At 36.6% G+C, this 26,493-nt stretch overlaps 1 protein-coding gene across 2 annotated transcripts in view; it reads right to left on the bottom strand.

Annotated features, from left to right (window-relative positions):
• Window positions 1–26,493, bottom strand: part of NBEA (neurobeachin) — an 817,699-nt gene that overhangs the window by 67,708 nt on the left and 723,498 nt on the right. For both annotated transcript variants that reach the window (XM_081128332.1, XM_081128333.1), the window contains 2 exons: window positions 26,252–26,371; window positions 6,457–6,609 (listed from right to left, as the gene is read on the bottom strand). In XM_081128332.1, coding sequence (XP_080984458.1) covers window positions 6,457–6,609; window positions 26,252–26,371 — 273 coding nt within the window. The remainder of the gene's footprint in view (window positions 1–6,456; window positions 6,610–26,251; window positions 26,372–26,493) is intronic.

The raw sequence follows: 26,493 nt of genomic DNA, 5'->3' as shown, positions 1-26,493 counted from the left end.
AACCACAAAAGACTCCGAATAGCAACAGCAATCATGAGAAAAAAGAACAAAGTTAGAGGCTATCAAACTATACTACAAGGCCACAGTAATCAAAACAGCATGGTACTGGCATAAAAACAGACATATAGATTAATGGAGAAGAATAGAGCCCAGAAATAAAACCACGACTCTATAGTCAATTAAAACTTGACAAAGGAGGCAAGAACATAAAATGAGGTAAAGATAGTATGTTCAATAGATGCTGTTGGGAAAACTGGACAGATAAATGCAAAAAAATTAAACTAAACCACCTTCTTACTCCATACAAAGGAATAAACTCAAAATGCGTTAAAGACTTACATGTTAGACTCAAAACCATAAATATCCTAGAAGAAAATATAGGCAGTAAAATCTCAGATATTTCTTGTATCAATATTTTTTTCTGATATGTCTCCTTGGGCAAGGGAAACAAAGGAAAAAATAAACAAATGGGAATACACCAAACTAAAAAGTTTTTGCTCAGCAAAGGAAACCATCAACAAATCAAAAAGACAACCTAATATAATAAATGGAAAAACATACTCACCAATGATACATCTGATAAGGGGTTAATGTCTCAAATTTATAAAGAACTCATATTAGTCAACACTTCCCACCCCCAATCCAATTAAAAAATGGGCAAAGGCCCTGCCAGGCATGACTCAGCAGCTGAGCATGGACTTAGGATCCAGGAAATCATGGTTCGATTCCCGGTCATGGCACATGCCTGGGTTGCGGGCTTGATTCCCAGTCAGGGGCCTGGAGGAGGCAGCCGATCAATGAGCACTCTCTCATCATTGATGTTTCTATCTCTCTCTCTCCCTCTCCCTTCCTCTTTCTGAAATCAATAAATATATATTTTTTTTAAAAATGGGCAAAGGACCTGAATAGACACTTCTCTAAGGAGGACATATAGATGGCCAACAGACATATGAAAAGATGCTCAAAGTCACTAATTGTCAGAGAAATGCAAGTTAAAACCACAATGAGATATCACCTAATACCTGTCATAATAGCTATCATCAATAAATCTGCAAATGACAAGTGTTGGTGAGGATGTGGTGAAAGGGAATTCTGTGCACTGCTGGTGGGAATGCAGATAGGTGCAGCCACTGTGGAAAACAGTGTGGAGTTTCCTCAAAAATTTAAAAATAGACCTACCTTATGACCCAGTGATTCCACTTCTGGGTATATATCCAAAGAAACATGAAACACCAATTGGAATAAATATATGCATCCCCATGTTCATTGCAGCATTATTTATGGTAGCCAAAACTTGGAAGCAGCCCAAGTGCTCATCAGTAGATGAGTGGATAAAAAAGCTGTGGAATATTTACACAATGGAATAATACTGTGCCATTAAAAAGAAGACAATCCTACCTTTTGCAACATCATGGATGGACCTGGAGAGTATTATGCTAAGCGAAATAAGCCAGTCAGAGAAAGACAAATACCATATGATTTCACTTATATGCAGAATTTAATAAACAACATAAGTTATAAACAAAATAGAAAAAGAATCATAGATACAGAGAACAGACTGGCGACTATTAGAGGGGAGGAGGTGGGGGGCTAGATGAAAATGAAAAAAAAAATCTGAATTGTCAGTCTGAGTAAAAATTAGGGGTCTGGAGACCATCCATGCATAGATATAGATAGTTACAAATAACAAACAGGTTATAATCCAGAGTTTGGAGTTTGGAACATATATTACAGGTAGAAAGAGTAGTAATCTGGTTTTGTTCTCAGATCAATCTATAAAGCTATATTTAATTTAAAATATAGGTGAAATTTTAAAGACTATAAGTGCATCTAGGGAACATTACATTCAGAGTTCCAATCTGCAATGCCAGGCATGGTAAGTTAAGGAAAAGCATGTGGGTTAAGCCACTTTGCTCTTCTAGGTCTCAGTCTCCTTATTCAAATAATGGTCTGTTCTAGGTCTAAAATCCCTTTAGGATGTCAACTAATGCCATTTCCTTCATTTGTAGAGTTGAAGGTTAGCCTTCTCTCACAGGTGCTAGAAGTGGGACTTCTTTGCTCAAGCTGAGGTTTTACTGGCTGGGAACGGGAAACTTACAGAGTGAGGGCTAAGGAATATAGAGTTAGACACAGGATCCCAGAAAGTCAGTTCTGCATAGCTGTTGGGGCTGAAACATGCTGCTGATTTTGGGTGAATTCCCACTCATCTCTTACTTTTCTTCTTCTGACCTCAAGGTCCTGGCTTCTGATTAGAAGACATGTTTCCTTACCTTCTCCTCTCCCTTCTACCTTTCTCCAGCTCTTCAAGCCACCATTTACTCTATCCTGGAGACTGTGGATAAGAACACTGCCGTTTTGAAAAGTAGGTGATATTTGGCAAGGTAATTTACCTCACTAGGTTTCAGGATGATGATTATTTGAAAAAGGTTTTTTGAGGATGCACCTGAAGCTCTAGCACAGTATATGACTAAGAAGGAATAAACACTCAAAAAATGATATAGGCTACAAGCACTATCAGTGCCATTATTTTATCTTGATTAACATTCTTATTGAGATGACTCAAGACCATCACTGGGGCATGGTATGGTGACTAAGATTAGGGTTTCCATCCTGATGTGCAGCAGTTTACAGCAACAAGTCATGGAATGAGGAAGATAGAGAAAAAATTGTAAGCAAGTGCACCAAGGAGAGTATCCTAGGTCAGCTACATAGCTAGCTGCTTATATGTAAGAAGAGGTATAAATTGGGTACTGTTTATAGAAACATTCCACTTACTAAGGGCAGGGCTTTGTCACTTCATGTTTCAGTACACAACTTCCAAACCTGGAATTGATCAATGGCCAATGAAACCTGAGGTAGAAGACTGTTACTCTACCAAAGCTACAAAGTTTACATTTCCTCTAGGGCCTCCATTAGCACTTGACTGACTCTTATTTACCATAAGGCCTTGATGAAATTGATTGTCTGATTTTGTAGACTAGAGGAGATTATGAGCAACAAATTCTAATCAGTATGGCTATTAAAGGAAAGTGTGGTAATAGCTAACAATCTAAAGAAGAAAAATAGAAAAACAATAGATAAATTATATCACTTCATGGAATAATAATGGGTGTTCATGATAAGAGAAGTTTTATCCTTTGTAGAAGAGGGTAGAGAACCAAGTAGTAATAAATTTTAGAACAATAACTATAATAATGGTTCTAAAAGTTTTCACATAGCTATAAAAATCTAGAAACTTCATTTATCTGGAAAGTTTATTTAGTTGGATTGCATTAACTTCTATCATACTAGATGAATGAAGCATTGTGATTTTTCTGCAGGTTTTGTCAAGTGTGTATGGTCTTGCTTGTTTAGTTTATGTCAGTACTAATTATTTGATTATCTATCATCCATAATCATTGTTACTTTTCCCTATATTCACAAAGATTTTGTATGATGCCACCCTAGGGATTTGTTTTTTAGAAGCACAACTGCCTTTTCTCTTTCAATTAGGTATGTCATTAATAAAATTACTAATTCTTGGGGCATGTGAACTTCTTTCAGTAATGAGGAACACTTAGTGTTTTATTAAAATATATCTAAAAATGTTTTAACATCCACAAGACACACGGAGAGATGCTCAAGCATCATTAGTCACTAAGTAAATGCAAAGTAAAACTATAATGAGATATTACTTCACACCCACTAGAATGGCTGTAATAATAAAATAAAAAAACAGTCAATAATAAGTGGTGATGAAGATATAGAGGAACTAGAACCATTATGCATTGCTAGTGGGAATGTAAGATGCTATAGTCACTTTGCAAGGCAGTTAAGCAATTTCCTAAAAAGTTAAACATAAATTTACCATGCAACTCAGCAATTCTACCCCTAGGTAGCAATGAAACATATGTCCACATAAATATTTGTACGTGAATGTTCATAGCAGTATTATGCATAATAGCCCCAAAGTGGAAACAACCTAAATGTTTATCAACTGATAAATGGATAAACAAAATATGGTTTATCCATACAATGGAATACCATTATGCAAAATGAGGAACAAAGTACTGATATACATTAAGACATGGATGAATCGCATAACTATGCTAAGTGAAAGAAGTCAAATACAAAAGGACACATATTGTATGGTTCTATTTTCATAAAATGATCAGAAAAGGCAAACTATCAAGATAGAAAGTAGATTAATGCTTGCCTTGAGGTAGGCATGGGATATTTTTGGAGTGATGGGAATGTTCTAAAATTAGATTATAGTGATGATCACATAACTCTAAATTTATTAAAAATCATTAAACTGCATCCTGAAAGCAAATGAATTTTATGATAAATAATGAGTTTTAATAAACATCGATAAGGTATGACCATTTTACAGATGAGCAATGTGAGGGAACAGAGATGGTTCATCAATTACGCCAGACAATGAAACTAGTAAACTGCAGAGATCAGATTCAAGAGCAGGAACTTTTTAACCTCCACGTCATACTCTTCCCAATATACCTAGAGGCACTTATTAATAATTAGCACCTACCTGAAAACTTTTGTTTTATCAGTTGAGTTCAATAGAATGAACACTGAAAATCTGATCTAACAATTTTTGGCTACTTTGCTTGCCTAAGTGAAAGATTCATTCAGTCTGACTAGTTCGGACCTGACTAGACAACATGTTAAAATTGTTCAGATTATTACATGATTCACTCATTCAACAGATATTTAGTGACCTACTACTCTCTGCCAGGCACAAGTTTGGGCTATAGAAATAAACAGTGGAATAAGGTAACTGAGAGATACTCCTATATAGTAGGATTCTTGGGTTGATGCTATAGATCTGGTATCCTTACTCTAATATTATAACCAGTATTTGAGCATGTAAGGGTAGTGTGGTAATGAGCTACCAATTCTAAAAGTAAGTATAGCGTTTTTTGAAGTATGTATTACTGAAGTATACATCATTCACATTAAAAATATATATTGAAGAAACCATCGGTTGCTCAAGGAGAGTATGAAATATCTCCATATATCTGAAAGTGCCAATTTACAGATTAAGTGAGAGTAATCATGCAGAAAATTTATGCAATACTCCATGATATTTCCTCAAAGAGGGAAACTAGATTGCAGACTATCTATACAGTACTGTTAAACCTATGTTTAAGAGTACTTTCTCAACTGAAGTATATTAAAAGTAAAATAGTTCTTCAAGAAAGAAAATATAGTTCCAAAATTGAAGGGAAAATGTCACTGGCAGTGAAGTCCAAAAAATAAAGAGACATAAGATTAGTGGGCAGATGGTGGAACCACATATTACATAATCCAGTTTATGTGAAATATCCAGATTAGGCAAATCTATGGAAATCAAAAGCAGTTTAGTGGTTGCCTAGGATTAGCTGAGGAAAATGGGGAAAATAGGGAGAGATACTAAATGATATTGGGTTTCTTTATGGGCTGGTAACAATGTTCATAACTGATTGTGGTGATGATTGCACAACTCTGAATAGACTTAAACTCACAGATGTTTTTTGTTACTTTAAAGGGTCAATTGTATGCTATTTGTATGATACATTGTGAATTACATAGCTTTTACCAAAAAAGAGGTTGAGGAATATATGAACTCCATTGCAATATGTGGACCTTATTTGGATTCCAATTCAAGTACATAAGGTGTAAAAACAAAATAAACATATTTATGAGACATCTGGAAAAAATTAGGAGTGAAACAGGGTTAAAAAATATATTTTGGGTCATTGGCTTTATGGATATAATTTTCAATAGATGAAAAACAACAGTACACTAGAGAGGTTGTTTGTTAAAGTGGTTCATTTCTGTATACCATAACCACACTGAAATTAAAATCTCCTTAAATTTAAAGTATATTAAAACCTATAAATGTCCACATGCAAACATTCTAAGAACATACTTTTTTATTTGAACACCCAGATATCTGTCATACAGATTTAAAGAGTAATGACATTTTCCAAAAGAATGTTTTTTAGATGGGTGTTCTCTTAAAGTCAGTATATTACACTGTAAGCTATGTTTCACAGCTTATATTTTTCTTGAAATAAACATGTTCTAAATTAAATTATTTTGTTTTGAATAATTTATAAGTGAAAAAAGAGAGCAGATTTAATTAGTATAGAAAAATAAGGAGTGGGTATTTATTTTAAGCATTTTAGAATATGTTATACTAGTCAACAGATACAAAATCTGATTGTCATCTCCTCAGAGAGCAAATATAACTAAATTACCATTCCTTTATTAGTCCTCATGAAAGGAAAATTCATTGTACAATAGAGAACACTGTCAAAATACAACAGTAAAATGTTTTTTTTTCTTCTTAAATTTTTATCCTTGTATTTATAGATGTTAAATGATAATTTGTTAATAGTTAGAAACAAAACAAAACTACAGAGTATTTTTACTTCTTGATGACTGCTGAAGCTAAAACAAAATCTCTCTTACCATTCTGTTGATCCTTACAAAGTCTTCAGGTTTTTTTGCCCAAGGGGGAAGGTCAACATCATTTACCACCACTTCATCTTCTCTTACTCCAAGATTATATCCATTACTGTTGACAAACATCTCTGGTAGGTAATAAAACTCTGGAATTAGTTCCTGCCAAAAATAAAAATGTAGCATATTAAAACACTTTAAAAATCAGTTGAATAAAAGTATTAATTTATATCTTAACTAAACAGAATTAAATAATTTATTTAAACCTAATATGTTATTACTTTATTCTGTTCTTAATTTAATTATCTTTAGATAAGAGTCTAGGAAGAGAAAACAAACACTTTTCTTGAATAATTTGCTTGATAATTTATCTTTATAAGATTTTTAATCCTATCTTGTCACAAATTAGTTAACAGAAATGAGTTATAGAATCAATAATAGTTCACAATAGCATTAGTAAACAAATATATAAAGCTATATTCACAAGTCTACATTATTTAGTAAACTTTTCTGAATATTATTAATGAAATATCTTAATTCAAAAAAAGTTATTGCCAGTTTTGGTTAAAAATCAGGTAATGTCTTCTACTTTTTATTCTGACTACACTAGCAATTACAATACATAATTTCTATAAAAAGGTTCAGTTTTATTTTGTAATTTGGCAAAATAAATTATTTGTATAACCACTAATAAACATAGTGAAGAGATAATGGGCAACATAGTAAGTTTTACATGTTTAATGTATGCCTCCTGAATAGTAAGTTCTTAATAAATTGGATGCCAAAACAACTCGTGTTACCTGCATATAAGACAGACATTAACAACTGGGTTAAAAGCAAATGTGGTTGATGTACAAAGTCTAACATGGTTTTTGTCATTTCAGAATAAATCTGATCTCAAAATGAACTGATTTTATGACCCTAAAAGTTTTTATTTGTTGTACTTTTTTTTTAAGGCACCTGGAGAAAATGAAAACAAAAAACCACTGAAGTTGTTATATATAACCATCTATGCCATGCAAAAATATTAATCTTTTAAAATACCAAGATGAGAGTTAAATTAACTTTAAAATATATTGTGAAAAGCATAAGGGCATTCATTTGTGTAACATAGTGAAACCTCATTGTGGTCTTTTCTAGTAACACATAGCAAATTTTTAAAGACTACCAGACACTGAGGTCTCCAAATAAATTGGATTCTTCAGCCCCCAAAAACATACACAAAAGCTTTCTCTTGGGGCATCCACTCAAGATGATGGAGTAGCTAAACTGAGTTCTAGCCTCTTCCTAAAACCACATCAAAATTACAACTAAACTACAGAACCACCATTATCAAGAATCACCCGGGCCTGGCAATATGTGGCTCAGTGGTTGAGCATTGACCTAGGATCCAGGAGATCACAGTTTGATTCCCAGTCAGGGAATATGCCCGGGTTGCAGGCTCAATCCCCAGTTGGGGGCGTGCAGGATGCAGCTGATCAATGAGGACTATCTCATCACTGATGTTTCTATCTCTCTCTCTCTCCCTTTCCTTTTCTCTCTCTGAAATCAATACAGATATATTTTAAAAAAAGAATCACCTGAAATCTAGCTGAACAGAAGTCCTATAACTAAGGATATAAAGAACATGCCACATTGAGAATGGTAAGAAAGGCAGAGATGCAGAATAGGCTGGTCCTACACCGGATTTTTAATGTGTGGCAGTTAAAAATCAGGAAGGTTATCTCAGTTAACCCCTGAGGAGTGAGGGGTCCCAGCCTCACACCAGAACCCTCAGCCCAGGGTTCCAGTGCAGTAAGAGAAGTCCTCATAATATCTGGCTGTGAAAATCAGGGGGGTTGTGGCTGAGTGAGAAAGAGGGTTACTAGAGCCCCAGGCATTCCTTTTTAAAAGGCCAAAGCACAGACTTACTCAAACTCATTCTCTCTGAGCTCTAGCACTGGGGCAGCAGCTTGAAAGGTACCAGGGACATATGGTGAAGAACTGAATTGTCTGGCATCAGGGTGAGACCTGGGGGGCAGCTTTCTCCCAGAAGGAAGTGCTGGCTGAGGCCATTGTTCCTTTGCTGAGCCTTACCCCTGATAGAGCCTTCAGACAGGCCCCATATCTGAGTCTCTACTGACCTGTCTAAAACTGTCTGCCCTGCTCTAGTGATTCCCTGAGACTCCATCCCATATAACTAGTTGCCCCACCTAAGCTGTTTCCAGAGGTTTTTCCATACAAATAGCCTGCCTTGACTCATGCTTCAAACTTTTCTAAGTTCTCTCAGACAAGCAGCATCTGGCCTCTGTGTACCCCATGCCTCTTGCTAAGTGGCCCCAGGTCCAGCAATAGAGGCAGCCCTCCTTGGTTAACAGCTTGGCCTCTCCCCAGCACCTCGAAGCCCAGCAGTAGCAGCTATCTGCAGACCGCTCTGTAGCTCATGGCAGGTGGCCCTGGGCAGGGTATAGGCAGTGCTGACCTTGGCCTGTATGTCCCAGGAGACCCCGGATCCAGTGACCCGATGGACAGTTTCAGATCACACCCAAGAGCCACCCAACTACCTCCATGGGTGACACACTCAAGGGGTGGACTCTGAGCACCAGAGTTGTGTTGTAGGGAGTCTTACTTCATTGGGTGGGTCTCCACACAGTAGATCTGCAACAGTGGTCAAGGCCAGTCCTTGCAACCAATCTACCTGGAGAATAAATCCCTCCCCTTGCTGTGCCAACAGCAATGGAAGCACAACTAAAACAAGAGGGTGCACATAGTTCACACTGGGGGTGCACCTGTAGTTCCGAGGGAGGCTGTTCCCCTAGGACCTACAGGACACTTACTACATAAGGCCACTCTACCAACAATGGGAGACATACCAGCTCTACTTAACATATACAAAACAAATACAGGGAGGCAGCCAAAATGAGGAAACAAAGAAAGATGTCACAAATTAAAGAACAGAACAAAACTCTCCCCCCAAAACTAAAGAAAATGGAGACAAACAATTTACCAGATACAGAGGTCAAAATACTGGTTATAAAAATGCTCAATGAACTTAGGGGAAGAGTAGATGAACTTAGTGATAACTTCAACAAAGAGAAAAAAAACATAATTTGGAGGTAGAACACATAAAAAAGAACAAGTCAGAAATGAAGAAAACAATAACTGAAATGAAGAATATATTACAGATATTTTCTCCCAAACTGTGGGGTTCCTTTGCATTTTGAGATGTTTTCTTTTGCTGTGCAGAAGCTTTTTAGTTTGATATGGTCCCATATGTTTATTTTTTCTTTTGTTTCTCTTGCCCTAGGAGATGTATCAGTGAAAATTCCACTACATGAGATGTCTGTGATTTTACTGCCTATGGTTTGGGAGAACATATTTGCCAAGGATGTATGTGATAAGGGACTAATTTCCAAAGTGTACAAAGAACCCATACAGCTCAACAAGAGGAAGATAAATAATCCAATTAAAAAATGGGCAAAGGACCTGAGTAAACACTTCTCCAAAGAGGACATACAGATGGTCAAGAGACATATGAAAAAATGCTCAACATCGCTAATCATCAGAGAGATGCAAATTAAAACCACAATGAGGTATCACTTCACACCTGTAAGAATGGCTACCATCAACAAATCAACAAACGACATGTACTGGCGAGGATGTGGAGAAAGGGAAACCCTGGTACACTGCTGGTGGGAATGCAGACTGTTGCAGCCATTATGGAAAACAGTATGGAGGTTCCTTAAAAAATTAAAAATGGAGCTGCCTTTTGACCCAGTGATCCCACTTCTAGGAATATATCCTAAGAATCCTGAAACACTAATCAAAAGAATATATGCACCCCTATGCTCATAGCAGAACTATTTACAATAGCTAAGATCTGCAAACAGCCCAAGTGCCCATCAGTAGATGAGTGGATAAAAAAGCTGTGGGACTTTTACACCATGGAATCCTATGCAGCTGTAAAGAAGAAGGATCTCATACCATTTGGTACAGTATGGATGAACCTGGAGAATATTATGCTAAGTGAAATAAGCCAGGCTTAAGTAGAAACTAAAGAACTTAATAAACTCATGGACAGCCTGGCCGGCCGTGGCTCAGCGGTTGAGCATCGACCTGGGATCCAGGCGATCGGGGTTCGATTCCAGGTCAGGGCACATGCCCGGGTTGAGGGCTAGCCGATCAATGACTCTCTCATCATTGATGTTTCTATCTCTCTCTCTCCTTCTCCTTTCCTCTCTCTGAAATCAATAAAGATATATTAAAAAATAAAATAAACTCATGGACAGAAATGATTTAACAACATGGACGCATGGATCAGACTGATGAATCTCAAAGGGATGGAGGGGGTGGGTGGGGGGAGGAGGAGAGATTAACCAAAGAACTTACATGCATATATGCATAACCTAGGGACACAGAGAATGGTATGGCATGGAACTGGGGAGGGGGGTGGGGTTTGGTGGAATGGGTCAATGGGGAGAAAAAGGGACATCTGTAATATTTTGAACACAAATTAAAAATATATATATATATAAAAAACAGAGACTCAACAATGGAGTAGATAAAACAGAGGATCAAATCAGAGATTTGGCAGATGAGGTAGCAGAAAACACCCAATCAGAAGAGCAAAAAGAAAAAATTTTTTTTAAATGAGGATAGTTTAAGGAGTCTCTGTTAAAACATCAAGCATACCAATATTTGCATCATGGGGGTGCTGGAGAAAAGAGAGAGTAAGTAATTGAAAACCTATTTGAAAAAATAATTACAAAAAACTTCCCTAACTTGGTGAAGGAAATAGACATGCAAGACCAGGAAGCACAGAGAGTCCCAAACAAAATGAACCCAAACAGGCCCACACCAGGACATACCATAATTAAAATGCCAAAGGTTAAAGAGAAAGAAAGAATCTTAAAAGCAGCAAGAGAAAAGCAATTAGTTACCTACAAGGGAGCTCCCATAAGACTATCAGTTGATTTCTCATCAGAAACCTTACAGGCCAGAAGGGAATGGCAAGAAATACTCAAAGTGATGAAAAGCAAACATCTACAACCTAGGTTACTATACGTAGAAAAGCTATCACTTAAAATTGAAGGGCAGATAAAGAGCTTCCCAGGCAAGAAAAAACTAAGAGTTCATCACCACCAAACCAGTATTACAATAAATGTTAAACGGTTTTCTTTAAGAAGAAGAAAAAAAAAGATCAAAACTATGAATAATAAAACAGAAATAAATACATATCTATCAAAAATGACTTTAAATACAAATGACTTTAAATATAAATGCTCTGATCAAAAGACATATGGTGGCTGAATGAATAATAAAACAATACCCTTGCATATGCTGCCTACAAGAGACTCACTTCAAATCAAAAGACCCACAACAGACTGAAAGTAAATGGATAGGAAAAAGTATTTCATGAAAATGGAAACAAAGAAACAAACAAACAAACCTGGGGTAGCAATACTTTCACCAGACAAAACTCATTTTAAACAAAGACTATAACAAGAGACAAAAAAGGACCCAGCAATTCCACTTCTGGGTATTTATCCAAAGACACCCAGAACACCAATTTGAAAAGACATATGCATCCATCTCTGAGGCATTTACAATAGCCAAGATATGGAAGCAACCTACCCAAGTGTCCATCAATAGATGAATAAAGGAGAAGCAGTGCATATATACAATGGAATATGACTCAGCTATAAAAAAAGAATGAAATCTTTCCATCTGCAACAACTTGGATGTATCTGGAAGTTATTGTGTGGAGTGAAATAAGTCATACAGAGAAAAACAAATGACATATGATTTCACTTAATGTGGCATCTAAAAAACAAAATAAATGAACAAGCAGAGCAGAAACAGACTCATAGATACAGAGGACATTTTGACAAGGAGGGGAGTTGGGTGAAAATGGTGAAGGGATTAAGAAGACAAATTGGTAGTTACAGAACAGTTATGGGGGTGTAAAGTACAGCATAGGGAATATAGTCAGTAATATTCTAATAATTAGGTAAGGTTTCAGAAGGGTACTATATTTATCAGGGTGATCACTTCATAAGTTATATATATGTCTAATCACTGGATGGTATATCTGAAACTATTATAATACTGTATGCCAACTGTAATTGAAAAGTAAAAAAGTATTTTTTAAAGAGTTCACAGGGGAAAGAAAAGCTTCCTTTTTATGGGCTCTCCTGCCAGAACCAACATTTAACTGTGATAGCATTAGTGGGTGTGTTTTTTAAACAATGCTCTGTGAAAATCTAATCATCACCCATTCTTATGATGATAAATATCAACCATAAGAAAAATATAACAATACTTATTTTCTCCAGTATTATGGGAGCATGAACAGAGTCATATAAATTAATTTTCTGGATAAATGGAGCTTAGATTTTTAAGAATCACAGTTTTTCTTCTTCTACTTAAACCATTTAAGTAGAAGTCTTTCTAAAATCCATTACATAGCCTGTCCGGGCATGGCTCAGAGGCTGAGCATCCACCTAGGATCCAGGAGATCGAGGTTTGATTCCCTTTCAGGGCACATGCCTGGGTTGTGGGCTTGATCCCCAGTCGGGGACAGCTCGTCAATGAGGACTCTCTCATCACTGATGTTTCTGTCTCTCTCTCTCTCCCTCTCCCTTCCTCTCTCTGAAATCAATAAAGATATATATTTTTTTAAATTAAAAAAACCCTCATTACATAATTCCCTGGTATATATTTACTCATATAGTAAAGTTTGTGTACTAGGCACTGTGATGGATACTAAAAAAACAGAAAAATGCACAAGACATGACCTTACCTTCAAGTAATTCATGTCTATTTTATGGGGCAGATGTATAAACAGATGGTTATCACAGGCAACAATAACAATTGTGAGAAAAGTATAAACACAGTGCAAGGGAGCAGAGAGGAAAGCAGGGAACCCTGGACAAGTCACAAGAGTCTGCATTGGCAATGAGGCATTTGAGTTCCAGTATGCCTAAGATAGAGACTGGAGGAAAGGGGCAGGGAGATCATTAAGGAGTATTATCAGGGAGTGGTGAGAACTGAGTATTAATAGAGTATAGGATATATTAGGGGATAGATCAATATGGAGATGAGATGGTGGGAGGTATATGAAGCCAGATGACGAACGAAGTTGTATGACAAGCTAAGCTGTTTGGATTTTGTCTTACTGGCAACAATTTTAAAGAGGAGTTATTGATGTGATCAATTTTGTTTCAAAGCAAGACATTGTGTGACAAAGTAGAGAACAGAGTGGAGAGACAAGAGACTAACATATGTGTGTGGGCAGAGAAGGGAACCAGCAGCAGCAAGGAGAACAGGAGGGAAGAGAAAAGGGCAATTGCTAGTTGTGGCAAGTAAGGAGACTTAAGTGGGACTTTATCAAGGAGGCCTAATATGCAACAGAAGTGAGATGAGTAAATAAAGTTATGAACCCGGGGATGTAGAAAAAGAATGAATTAGATGGCTCACACTGAGAGGCAAATATATGTTAGCAATAAACTATGTACAAGACAACAAGGCCACAGTGAACTGTGGGAAAGGAGAATGACAGTGAAATGAATATAAATGCTAACGGGGAAATTGAGGAGGGCTGAAAGAAAACCTAATAGGTAAACAAACAACCTAATTTGCAAATAATGATATAACTTAGTTGGTAGACAAAACAAGGGCAAAAGGGTACTTCAGCAATATTAGACCAGCAAGGATTATAATAAGTTCAATTTCTGGGCTGTGTAAGCATGACAGAGTGTATCATATTGCACTGAAGAAACAGTTTGGTAAAGGTACATGGTCTCTGATTAGAAGGCAGAAGTAAAGTATTGCTATTCTCATATATTTGTACTCAATCAGAAATGCATAATGGTTACAAATGGAATGTTTTTGTTTTCCTAAAATTCAAATATTGAAACCTTATCCCCTAATGGGATGGTATTAGAAGGTGGATCCTTGGAAGGTAATTAGGACTGGATGAGGTCATGTCCTTGTTAGAGTCCTGAGAGAGCTTGCTTCCTTTCTACCACGTGAGGACACAGCAGGAATATGGCCCTGTATGAACTGGGAAACAGGCTCTCACCAGACACAGAACCTGACTATGGGGGTACCTTGATCCAGCAACCAGAACTGCAAGAAATAAATTTCTGTTGTTTATAAGCTACCTACTTTATGGTAAAATATAGGAGCCTAAGCTAACCAAGATAATAATTACTAATTTGTTATTTCAATCCATTAATATAAAACATACAGTTTTCTTTTGATCATCTTACTCTGTTTGGTAAAAGATGCAGAGAAGATAAAGAACATTGCTATTTTCATCTTACCCTTTATATAACACTAAATAGCAATAGCACCCCAAATGATCAAAAGAGGAAAAGGAATGTAAGCCCATGTAGCCGCTGGGTGTGGAAGGTGATTTATATGTAATAGGCTTGTGTAAGTCAGGGATTTCCCTACTGCCTTTCACGTTGTTTGTATTCATACACTATCTCTAGAATTAGACTATATAAGTTTCCTTGAAGACAGAGAGGGATATATATCCACATGGATACAGCAGCATGTATATTTTTAAAAACAAACAAATATACACAGCCTAAAGACTCTCAATTTAGCGTCAACTTTCTTGGTGCTCTAATATTTTTCATACATATTATTTTCCATCCCTTCCTGTGCAATAGGGTCATGCAAAATACGTAGTTACTTACCACTATAATAGTATTTCACTGAATATCATTAAATTACATTCACAAAGGCATACGAAGCCTAGGATTTTGTATTAATAACAATTTCAACTAAAGCAGATTTTTGAGCCTCATTTTGTGAGGTTTATATATTGTTGAATTCCCCCATAGCTCTTGGTGATATACTTTGTATACAGCAGGTGCTCATTAAATATTAAACTACTGAAGATATTAGATAATTTATTTTAATATCAGTAGAAATATTCTGGGGACTGTGTCGGGAGAATGCTTCAAGACAGAAGAGGCAATGAAGCAGATTATTAAATAAAAGACAAAAGAGGAGCCCAGAAACAAAACGTGTTCCTCTTGAGGGGAAACTTTTGCAGTTAAAAAAAAATGTTATCTTGCTTATTTCAGTTTTAGAAAAGTATAAAGAGATAAATTTAAATTTAGAAAAGCTGTCTTTAAAGTTGCCAGCAAAACTGTATGCAAAGTGCAGAACTGACAGAAGTAAGACCTATTTCATTTTAATTCAAGCACTCCATAAAGAAGGGGCGAGTGAACCAAGCAAAGCTGGGCAGGGCTGCACTAAGGTTGTTTAGAATAGCAGAAGGAAGAACACTTCAGCAAGAACCTTGGAAAGGCTTTAATCGGGGCCAGTCATGAAGAATAGTGCTTCCAGGGCCTTCAGGACCACCCCCAGGTGAGACTTTTTCTCTACTCCAGTCCTCCTCTGGCCAATCAGAATATGGTCATAAATTGGGGTGTTAATTAAGATGTTAGTGTAAACTGTTAGAGGCTTGATGACTGAAGAACAAAGAAACTCTCAGATTTCTAATAGTGGGAACAGTCACAAAACAGACACACTTTTAAAGCAAATATGAGTACATTCCTGAAGTATGGCTTATTTGGATGACTTCTAGAAAAGACTAGAGCAGTAAGTGACTAAACTCTGAACCCTGAAGTCCTTAGCTGAGGAAGTTTGGGTTTTTTTATGAAGAGGAAGGGAAAGTGAGTAAAATCACAAGAAGTCTAGGGAAAAGTCACTGGAGCAGCAGAGTGGGTGCACAATTTATGCCTTTAGTCTTAATGTTTTTAAACCTAGCTTCAAGTGGCATTTAAAAGTTAAAATGTAAATTTGAATTTACATTCACATTTATATTATTTAAAAATCACTTATTTTAAAAAATGAACCTAATGAATAACAGAGTTTCATCTCTGAGATTCAACTGTTAGGTCCAAGATGATGACAGTTATTGCATCTGCTCTGAGACAAGGAAATCAGCTGAAACATTACCTCTGCTCATTTGATCTTAAAATAGCAAGTATTACATATGTTGGGTTTTTGTTTTTTTATCTTACTATGTTTTGGAACTATTCTAAGTGCTTTCTGCATTTCTCTTAATCTTCACAAAAACTTCATAGGCTGGTATTCTCATTCTTCTCTATTATAGATATGAACACTGAGGCAGAGTAATTTGCTAATGCCTATGCTACAAATAAGTGGTCAAGTCAGAAATCAAACCCAAACAGTTTAAATCCAGGGTTCTGGCTCTTCCATTCCCTATATTTCACCTTTTAAAACAGCAACCCCATCACTCCATATGACTTCATTTTGTTTTAATTTTCTGCATAGCAGTTATTATTTTCTTTATTTATGCCCTGTGTCCCACTGTAATGGAAATCCCATGACAGCAGGGATCTTGTCTATCTTGCTCATTTGCTCACCACTTACTTGCTAAGAAGGTGCCTTACATATAATAGGCACTCAATACATATTCACGGAATGAAAAAGAAATCAATTATTGCTATATATTTATGATACCCTGAATTTCAGGCATGAAATAGTGATAAAAAATATGTTAGTTAAAGCAAAATTACCCTATGGCTACCAGTTAGTTGTAGTTAAGGGGGAGTGTGGGTGTGTAGGCAGTTGCAAGACTGTCCCATCTTCTATCAGGGAAGCGCTAGTTTATTTGCATCAGAATCAGAGCTGTGAGTTTAAATACAGACTTCTGGCTAGCCTGGGCAAGTGTCTTTCTCTTTCTTTCTTTCTTTCTTTCTTTTTCTTTCTTTTCTTTCTTCTTTCTTTCTTTCTTTCTTTCTTTCTTTCTTTCTTTCTTTCTTTCTTTCTTTCTTTCTTTCTTTCTTTCTTTCTTTCTTTCTCCTTCCTTCCTTCCTTCCTTCCTTCCTTCCTTCCTTCCTTCCTTCCTTCCTTCCTTCCTTCCTTCCTTCCTTCCCTCCTTCCCTCCTTCCCTCCTTCCCTCCTTCCCTCCTTCCCTCCTTCCCTCCTTCCCTCCTTCCCTCCTTCCTTCCTTCCTTCCTTCCTTCCTTCTTTCCTTTCTTTCCTTTCTTTCCTTTCTTTCCTTTTGTTTGTCAGTTTATTTTGTTCATTACATTCCACAAATTAGTGAGGTTGTATGGTATTTGTCTTTCTCTGACTGGCTCATTTCACTTAGCATAATATTCTCCAGGTCGATCCATGCTGTCTCAAAAGGTAAATTTTCTTTCTTTTATACTGCTGAGTAGTATTCCATGGTGTAAATGTCCCACAGCTTTTTTATCCACTCATCTACTGATGGGCACTTGGGCTGTTTCCAGATCTTGGCCATTTTAAGTTTCTTAACTACATGTAAAAAATCAGTTTCTTGTTATGCAAAATTGTGATGATGATAGCACTAACTCACAGTGTAGATATAAGGATTAAATGGGGGTAATTGTGTGAAACAATGTATTTCATAGCTTTATGCAAAATAGAAGTATAGAAGCTATACTCTGTCTCTGTCTTTCTCTACATGTAATATACAATTTTTCTAAAGAAGCAAATAAAAAATATTATGGCTGAGTGTACCCAGTACAAAAGTACATCTGCGATCAGTAAAAAGTTCTGTCGCTTTGGATATCTGTGTTTCAATGAATACTTATATAGACTTTTCATATGATCGAAGTATTTTTTATCAAGTATGTAAACAGACTTACCTAGGCTAATCAGACATATTTTTTTGTTATTTGTACTTCAGATTTTGGTTTTTGTCTACATGCACAGATTGAACTGAATGGTATAAACCAAAGTTGAACTTACAATTGTTTTAAATTAGTGACTTATAGAGTTTTTCAAAGATTGCTGTAACCACCCTTTCCACCCCCCATGCCTTTTGACATTTCTACTTTACCACTGCTCCCATAAAGAGGTGGAGTCTATTTCTCCTCTCTTTGAATATGGGCTGGCTTATTTCAAAGTGACACTGCAGGGCTTCCAAAGAAGCCTAAGATTTAAGAGAACTTTCAGCTTCTGTTTTCATCCCCTTAGAAGTCAACTTAAAGTGGTGTGGCTACCTTGCTGGAAAGATCGTGTAGAGATACAGGCATGCCTGGACAGTCCCTAGCTGCTCCAGCCAGCTCAGGTGAGGCACAAAATAGGTGAGTGAAGCCATCTGAAATCCTCTAGACACAGATGGGCCGCCCCAGTTGACCAAGCATGGATGAAAGAGAATCTGCACCTGATGAACTCTAGTCTGAGTGCAGAACACTGAGAAAAAATGATTTTGTAAGCCACTAAATTTTGGGGTGGTTTTTTACACAGCAATAAATGAATAAAGAATACCTTCAACGGTCAATTACTCCGACTAGTCACAGTGACTGGATATGACCATAAATCATGCAGAAGAGTTAAAGCAGCATACCAGCCAATGGATAAAGCACTGGGAATAACTCGCTAGCCCTCAGTGCTGGTTCTGACTTCCTTTTTACCTGCTATGTCACTTAATATCTGTGCACCTCCTTTAGAGATTAGAGATAATGACAGCTATCTCACATGACTGTCTTAAAGACTGTACCTATTGAGAATCATTCAAAATGAATGAATTCTTCTGTTGTAACCTGTAAGTGTTCTCCTACAGAGGTACTTTAGGCACTAGCTTGCCTACTTATAATAACAGCTCTTCTGTTTACTCTATTCCTGTTGATAGGTTTCTGTTAATCAGCTTCTCTTTAAGGAAAGAGTCAAGTAGTTTAAAATTTCCTAAATGAAAATCCAAATATTATTAAAGAAATAGCAAGATGGATATTATAACAGGCATTTTGTATCTGTAACTGTGATATCTAGTTTATTTTAACAGCTATGCTAAAACCCCATGGCATAGTTAATAGTATTATATGCATTCCATCAGTAAGAAGAAAATATCTTCAAACATAATTTCTAATTTACAAGCTTATGATAGGTTCAAGTTGCTGAGAAATTGGACTTAAAAGTATGTCTTAGAATGACAGAAGGCCACTATTAACACCATAATACTTGTATACCTATTGCATCAAATCTGACATTTCAGTTTAATATACTTTGCTGAGTGAGCATAGCATTTTATGGCCTGCTAGTGAAGTAAAAACCAACCCAGACATTTTCCTTTTTCTAATATAATTCACTGCAAAGTTTTAAAACTGCCATTTCTTTTCTTCCTTCTTTTCCAAAAGATTAATGCCCTGGCATTCGTTAATTCCACAAGAGCTCATAATGGGTCAATGAGTCAGTGGTGAGCACCTCCATTAACTGTATTAATTTACACTATGTCAACTTAATGACATTTTATGGCAGCTACTTTTTCTGACATCTACATAGCTATTCAAAAGTACATAACAATTATTGAAGGTGTTAAGGAAAATTAGTATAAGAACTTCACTAAGTTGAATGTCATTCTTACTAAGACTATACTAGAGGAGAGAAATAAAAGATATAAAGTACAAGCTAACTGGTCTGATTTAACTCTGCAGACCTCTCTCCTGAAAGGCCACTTCACTGGCACTCCTCTGTCCAGCTTGTATTCATTACCATAGGAAGAGACTGCCATCAATAAAGAGAGACAGAATAAAACCGTCTACTCTGTTCCATTTCTCTCTTATGTGACTGACTGAGTTAGTAGATATTGCAGAGTTATTTTTCTTCAGAAATGGAAAAACATTTCTTTACAATTATATCACATTCTTTAGTTTTACAGCTTAGGGATAAAAAATAGAAAGCTTAGGTTTTAACACACAGTTAGCAAAACTATTATTACTCTTGTTAACATATTCTTCCTGCTAAATCTGGTATTATTTTAGGGGGAAAATACTGTACACTTTAATCAATATATTTAAGTATGAATTTAAAAAATCTCAAAGTACCACCAGTATTACAAATTTTTTTAACATTCCCTTAATGAGAAACCCAAAATTCTTATGCTAGAAAAGACTGATACATTTGAACACACACACACCAACAACAAAAACATAATTGAAATATAGTAATATAGCAAAGCTGAGAGACTGAGAAATCATAGTCGCAATGCAACTTTCTTAAATTGCAATGATCTTTTTTTCAAATCAATAAGAAAAAGAGATAGGACTCAACTGAAAATGGGCAAAAAATATGACTAAGTTTACAGGTCAATAAATATATGAGGAATGCACAACTTCACTCATAATTAATGAAATGCGAGCCAAAAGAAAGACAACTCCGTTTTCACTTACCAGATTAGCAAAAGTTACGCTGTTTATTTTAACAGCAATGATGGGGGCATGGGGAAGAAGACATCTGCACACTGATGTAGGGAGTGAATTACCATCTTTGGGAATCATGGTTTGGCAATATCTTTCAAAATTAATAATATATATATATAGCCTTTGAGCCACTAGTCCCATTAACAGAAATTATCCTTTACATATATTCACAAAGTTCATCAAGATGTCTGTGTAGAATGTTTCCAGTAGCTTTGTGTTTAATAGAACAAAATCAGAGTTACAAAGACAAACTCCATCAATAGGAAATTGTGCAAATAAATTACTGCAATGTGCAGCCTTTAAAAACAAAGGGACTACATGGGAAGATTCAAGACATATTCTCATGAAAAATGAAAGGTTCAGTTCTTTCCTGAGAACTGAAAATGACAGCAATCTGTGTCATGTCAAGCTGGGTAAATGAGCTTCTTATGAACTAATGAGGTTGGGGAGTGGGGGAATGATAGGTGTTTGTATTCAATTGGGCTACTTGAGAATAAAAAATAAAAAACCTCTCAAATTAGCAATAACCTCATTGGTCTTTGTCCTTGATGATGTCACTCCAGGAGCCAAAATATCATAATTAACAACAAAATGTAAATGTCTCTGAAAAGTTTCAGAACATGTGAGAATTCTCCCAGCAGTTTTAGAGGGAAAATTCTAGTATGGCATTGGTTACCAGAGACTGACATGTAACTTGGTGAGATATTTGGTGATTAAAAGCATCAATAGGGGGATTCCAACATGGAGGCAGATTGAGTAGAAGCTACACTGACACTCTCTCAGGACCAAACTGGTATTACAACTAAAATACAGAAAAACCATGCTGAATAATCAACTGAAAACTAGGTAGAGAGAACCCTTATAACAAAGGATGTAAAGCAGAGACAACATAGAGACTGATAAGAAGTGTGGAGACATGAGAGGGCTGGCTGGGCTCCCATGGGCAGCAGCTGAAGGTCCGGAGGGATATCTCAGCCATGGGGGGTTTCCACTGAGAAGTCTGGGGTCAAATGCCCAAGCTGGGCTTCCCAGCCCAGAGCACCAGAACTGAGAAAGGTGTCAATATAATATCTGGCTGTGGAAAGCAGAAGGGTTTCTGTCTGCCAGGGAGAGGCAGCTGGAAATGCAGGCACCCTCTTAGGGCCAAAACACAAAGTTTTGTGTGCAGCCACTCATCTTGGGCTCTGGTGGAGGGAGGACAGAGTGGACTAGAGCTGTGGGGGGAGAATCTAGGGGTGCTGGCTTGGGAGATCAGAGCTCAGAGGGCAGCTACTGGATTCTTGTGCTGAGTCATTCCCCCATACTGCAGAGGACATCTTTCTCAGGCAGACATTTACCATCCAAGCAGACTTTGCCTGGGCAGGAAGCAATTGCTCCACCCACTGAAAACCTCTCAACCCACCTAGTGGACTTTCTACAGCCTGAGGCTCATTAAGAGACTGAAGAACAATTAGACTCTGGGTGCTTTGAGTCTTTGCCTGATTTGCTTCTGGACCCAGGGCTTGGAAAAACGGACCTTGGTGCACATCTTGGTCTTTCCCAAAGGCATCCAGCCCCATCAGAGAGAACCATAAGCTGTTAAGTGTGGAAAGCTTCAAACAGGGTACTCAAGGCCAGTCACAAACAGTGTCTAACATTGGCCTGCACCAGAGACAATCCAAAAGACTGGGAGTCCTGGCAGATCTACCTAATACATAGAAACAAATCCAAACATGCAGCCAAAATGGGGAGGCAGAAAAACAAACTCCAAGTGAAATAACAAAAGAATTCTCCTGAAGAAGGGCTAAATGAAATGGAGATAAACAATCTATTAGATATAGAGTTCAGAATACTGATCATAAGGATGCTCAACACTATGAGAAAAGAAATGGAAACTATGAAGTAAATTAAGAATGACATAGTAGAAATTAAAAAAAAAACCACAACATTGGAAGGAATTAGAAGACAGGATAGAAATAATCATTCAATCAGAGAACCAAAAAGAACAAACAATTGAAAAACAGGAGGATAGTTTAAAGGAGCTGTGGGACAACATGAAATGTAATAATATTCATGTCATAAGAGTGCCAGAAGGTGTAAGCAAGGGTTAGAGAACCTGTTTGAAGAAAGAATGGCAGAAAACTTCCCTAACCTTGTCAAGGAAAAAGTCACACAAGTTTAGGAGGCACAGAGAGTCCCAAGCAAGAACCCAAAGAGACTCATGCCCAGACACATCGTAATTAAAATGTCAAAAATTGAAGACAGGAATCTTGAAGGTAACAAGAGAAAAACAATCTGTTACCTACAATGGAGCTCCCATAAGGCTGTCTGCTGATTTCTCATCAGAAACTCTAACGGCCAGAAGGGAATGGCATGAAGTACTCAAGGTACTGAAAAGCAAGGGTCTGAAACCAAGACTGCTCTGTCCATCAAGGCTATCATTCAAAATACATGGTGAAATAAAGAGCTTTCCAGACAAAAAAAGGAGGGAGAGTATTACCGCCAAACCAGCATTGCAAGAACTGTTAAAGGGGCTGCTGTAATTAGAAGTTGAAAGAGAGAGAATGAGAAATATAGGCATAAAGAAATAAAATGGCAATAGATAAGTACCTATCAATAATAACCTTAAATATAAATGGATTACATGCTCCAATTAAAACACAGGTTAGCTGAATGGATAAGAAAACATGACCCAAATATGTGCTGTCTACAAAAGTTCCACATCAGAACAAAAGACTCACACAGGCTGGAAAAAAACAACTCCTGGAGAACTTTAAGGGACAGACTGATAGCAGTACAGTCACAGTAGGGGATTTTAACACTCCACTGACTTTGCTAGATAGATCTTCCAGACAAAAAAATAACAAGGAAACAGTGACTATAAATGACACACTAGATCAGATGGATTTAATTGACATTTACAGAACACTTCACCCTAAAGCTGCAGAATATATATTCTCCTCAAGTGCACATGTGACATTCTCAAAGATAACCCACATGTTAGGACACAAAACATGCTTCTACATGTTCAAGGAGACTGAAATCATATCAAGCATCTTCTCAGGCATTTACACCATGGAATACTATGCAGCTGTAAAAAAGAAGGATCCCTCACTCTTTGAGACAGCATGGTGGGCCCTGGAGACTATTATGCTAAGTGAAATAAGCCAGTCAGAGAAAGAAAAGTGTCACATGATCTTACTCATATGTGGAATCTAATGAACAAAATAAACCAATGAACAAAATAAATCCAGAGACATAGAAGCATGGAACAGACTGATGAATCTCAGAGGGAAGGCAGGGATGTGGGGTGGGGAGGGAGAGAATAACCTAAGAACTTATATGCATATATGCATAACCCATGGACACAGACAATAGTGTGGTGAAGGGGCAGGGTGGAGGGGATCAATGGGGGAAAAAGGGGAACATTTATACTTTCAACAATAAAGATAATTTTTTTAATTTTTAATTTACTTATTTTTAAAATATATCTTTATTGATTTCAGAGAGAGGAAGGGAGAGGAAGAGACAGAGACAGAATCATCAATGATGAGAGAGTCATTGATCGAGCCCGCAACCCGGGCATGTGCCCTGACTGGGAATCGAACCCCGATCGCCTGAATCCCAGGTCGACGCTCAACGGCTGAGCCACGCCCGGCCAGGCGAAGATAAATTTTTATAAAAAGCATCAATAAAGTGTTAAAGACAGAAAGTAAAGCCTAAATTCCATCTATATACATAAATTAGAATGACTGACTAATGTATGTGTGGGGTTGGAGGATAAATCTTTGAGTCAAGTTAAAAAGCCACCTTTCTTTCTTTCTTCTCTCTCTCTCTCTCTCTCTCTCTCTCTCTCTCTCTCTCTCTCTCTCTCTCTCTCTCTCTCTCTCTTCTTTCTTCTTTCTTTCTTCTTTCAGAATGTCAAATAGAAGTGAACAAGCATTTTTACTTAAAAGTTTGACATAATATGGATACAGCTCGGAATTAAGATGTACAGTCTTACAAAGAAAGGGAAGCCTTAAAATACAGGTAAGAATATTTAACTCCCATATAAAATATTTATTGAATGCTCTTTATGAACACTATGCAAATTCTAGAATCCTATGGACTTCCCATTTCCTGTTAATTCTCAAAATGTTATTAAATAAGAAACAGACTCCCTCCCTGGTTTTACTGTTCTTAAATCAGTTGAAATGATGATTTTTGAGTTTAATTTATCAGTGACATTATAAGTCTGTTAAGAGGGCAATGTGGGCCTTAAGAGTTTAACACAGTAAGGATGCATGTTAAATTATTTTATTTCCAAATGTGAATATGTTGTGGGTATAAATTAATACTAATTCATGCAAACTTTAACAGGAACAAATAAAGCACACAGATATGCTACACACTCCTTGCATCCTTTGTTTTTTGCTTTCAAAAAGAACTGAACAAAAGTTGTACCCATTCACTTTTCTTACAGTTCAGTAACACTGAAATTGCTCTTTTAAAATGTTTGCGATAAGCATAAATATGAAAATGACAATTTTGACTTTAATTCACTGCCTTTTGTTGGATTAAGACCCTAAATGGAATGATACTATAACATTTTCATATTTAACAGTATGATGGCAGTGATGGGGAAAAAAATCTGCCTTGAAAAAAAAGGGCTTAAAATAAAAAACACATACCTATTCAATAACCTGATCATATAATTTTATTGTCAGGGGAAAAAGTAAGAAAAATGAGAGAAAAAATGTATTTTATTGTTTTGAATACAAGAATTTTTTAAACAAAAGTCCATACAATGATTAACAAATCTTTATATTTAACAATAGTTAAGCAGCACCAACTCTAAAATTGTTATTCTCTCTGGCTATTCCTAGATATTGTGTGTGTACTGATTTAATCTAATGTGTATTGTTGCAAGTGTCCCCAGGCACAGTCAAGTAAAAGCTAAGGCTGTACAGAAGAGCCTACATTTTAAATGGGTCTTGTCATTAATGCCTTATTAATTGCCCCAGGCTACGTAAACCCAAAGCTGGGCAAGCTATAACAATATGACACATTAAGGTCAAATCCAATTCCTGCTGTGTTTTATGGAATGGGCCAAATATTGAGTTAACAGCAGGAAAGCCAATTTATGGGCTTTTATTTCCACCTCCAGATTATTCTATCTAAATTAGATAGGAATTTTTTGAAATAATGAAAGCACCGTAACTGAGTTCTGAATCATTTTCTATGATGCTCAAAGTTATTTCCTTTTAGGTTAGATGTACTACATATTTTAAAAATATGATGGAACAAACCTGCACTATACAATGCCTTATATACTCACTTAAATGTAAAAATTAAAAAATTTTAAAGTATTTTTAAAGTATTATTTTATCCTCACTCGAGGATATGTTTACTGATTTAGGGGCGGGGGTGGGGAGGGAGAGATCTATGTTGAGAGAGAAACATTAACTGGTTGTCTCTTGTATACATCCTGACCAGGGATGGAACCCACAACCTAGGTATGTGCCCTGACAGGGAATTGAACCCACAACAACCTTTTGGTGTATGGGAGGACACTCCAACCAATTGAGCCACCTGGCCAGGGCTTGATATATGTATAAATTAAATTAATATCAACATATAAAAGAGCCTACCTTTACATCAGAAGTATCTCTCTGGCTAGTTCTCCAAGACCTTGCAACTGATGAGAAGGTTCGATCTGGATGGTCAAATTTTCCATCATTTGCATTGAGGAAGAAGGTTGTGAAAGGTTCCTAAGCAAAAAAAGAAAGAAAAAGAAAAAACAAAATTTGATCCTTCTGAACACAGCTTCCCCCAGTCCTTTGTAAAATGTGACTTTTTTTTCTCTGTTAATCCTCACCTGAGGATATTTTTT

This window comes from Miniopterus schreibersii, assembly GCF_964146895.1.
Source record: "Miniopterus schreibersii genome assembly, chromosome: 2".
Lineage (NCBI taxonomy): Eukaryota > Metazoa > Chordata > Mammalia > Chiroptera > Miniopteridae > Miniopterus > Miniopterus schreibersii.
Note: the sequence above shows the minus strand (reverse complement) of the source record. Positions and strands in the feature narration are given on the sequence as shown.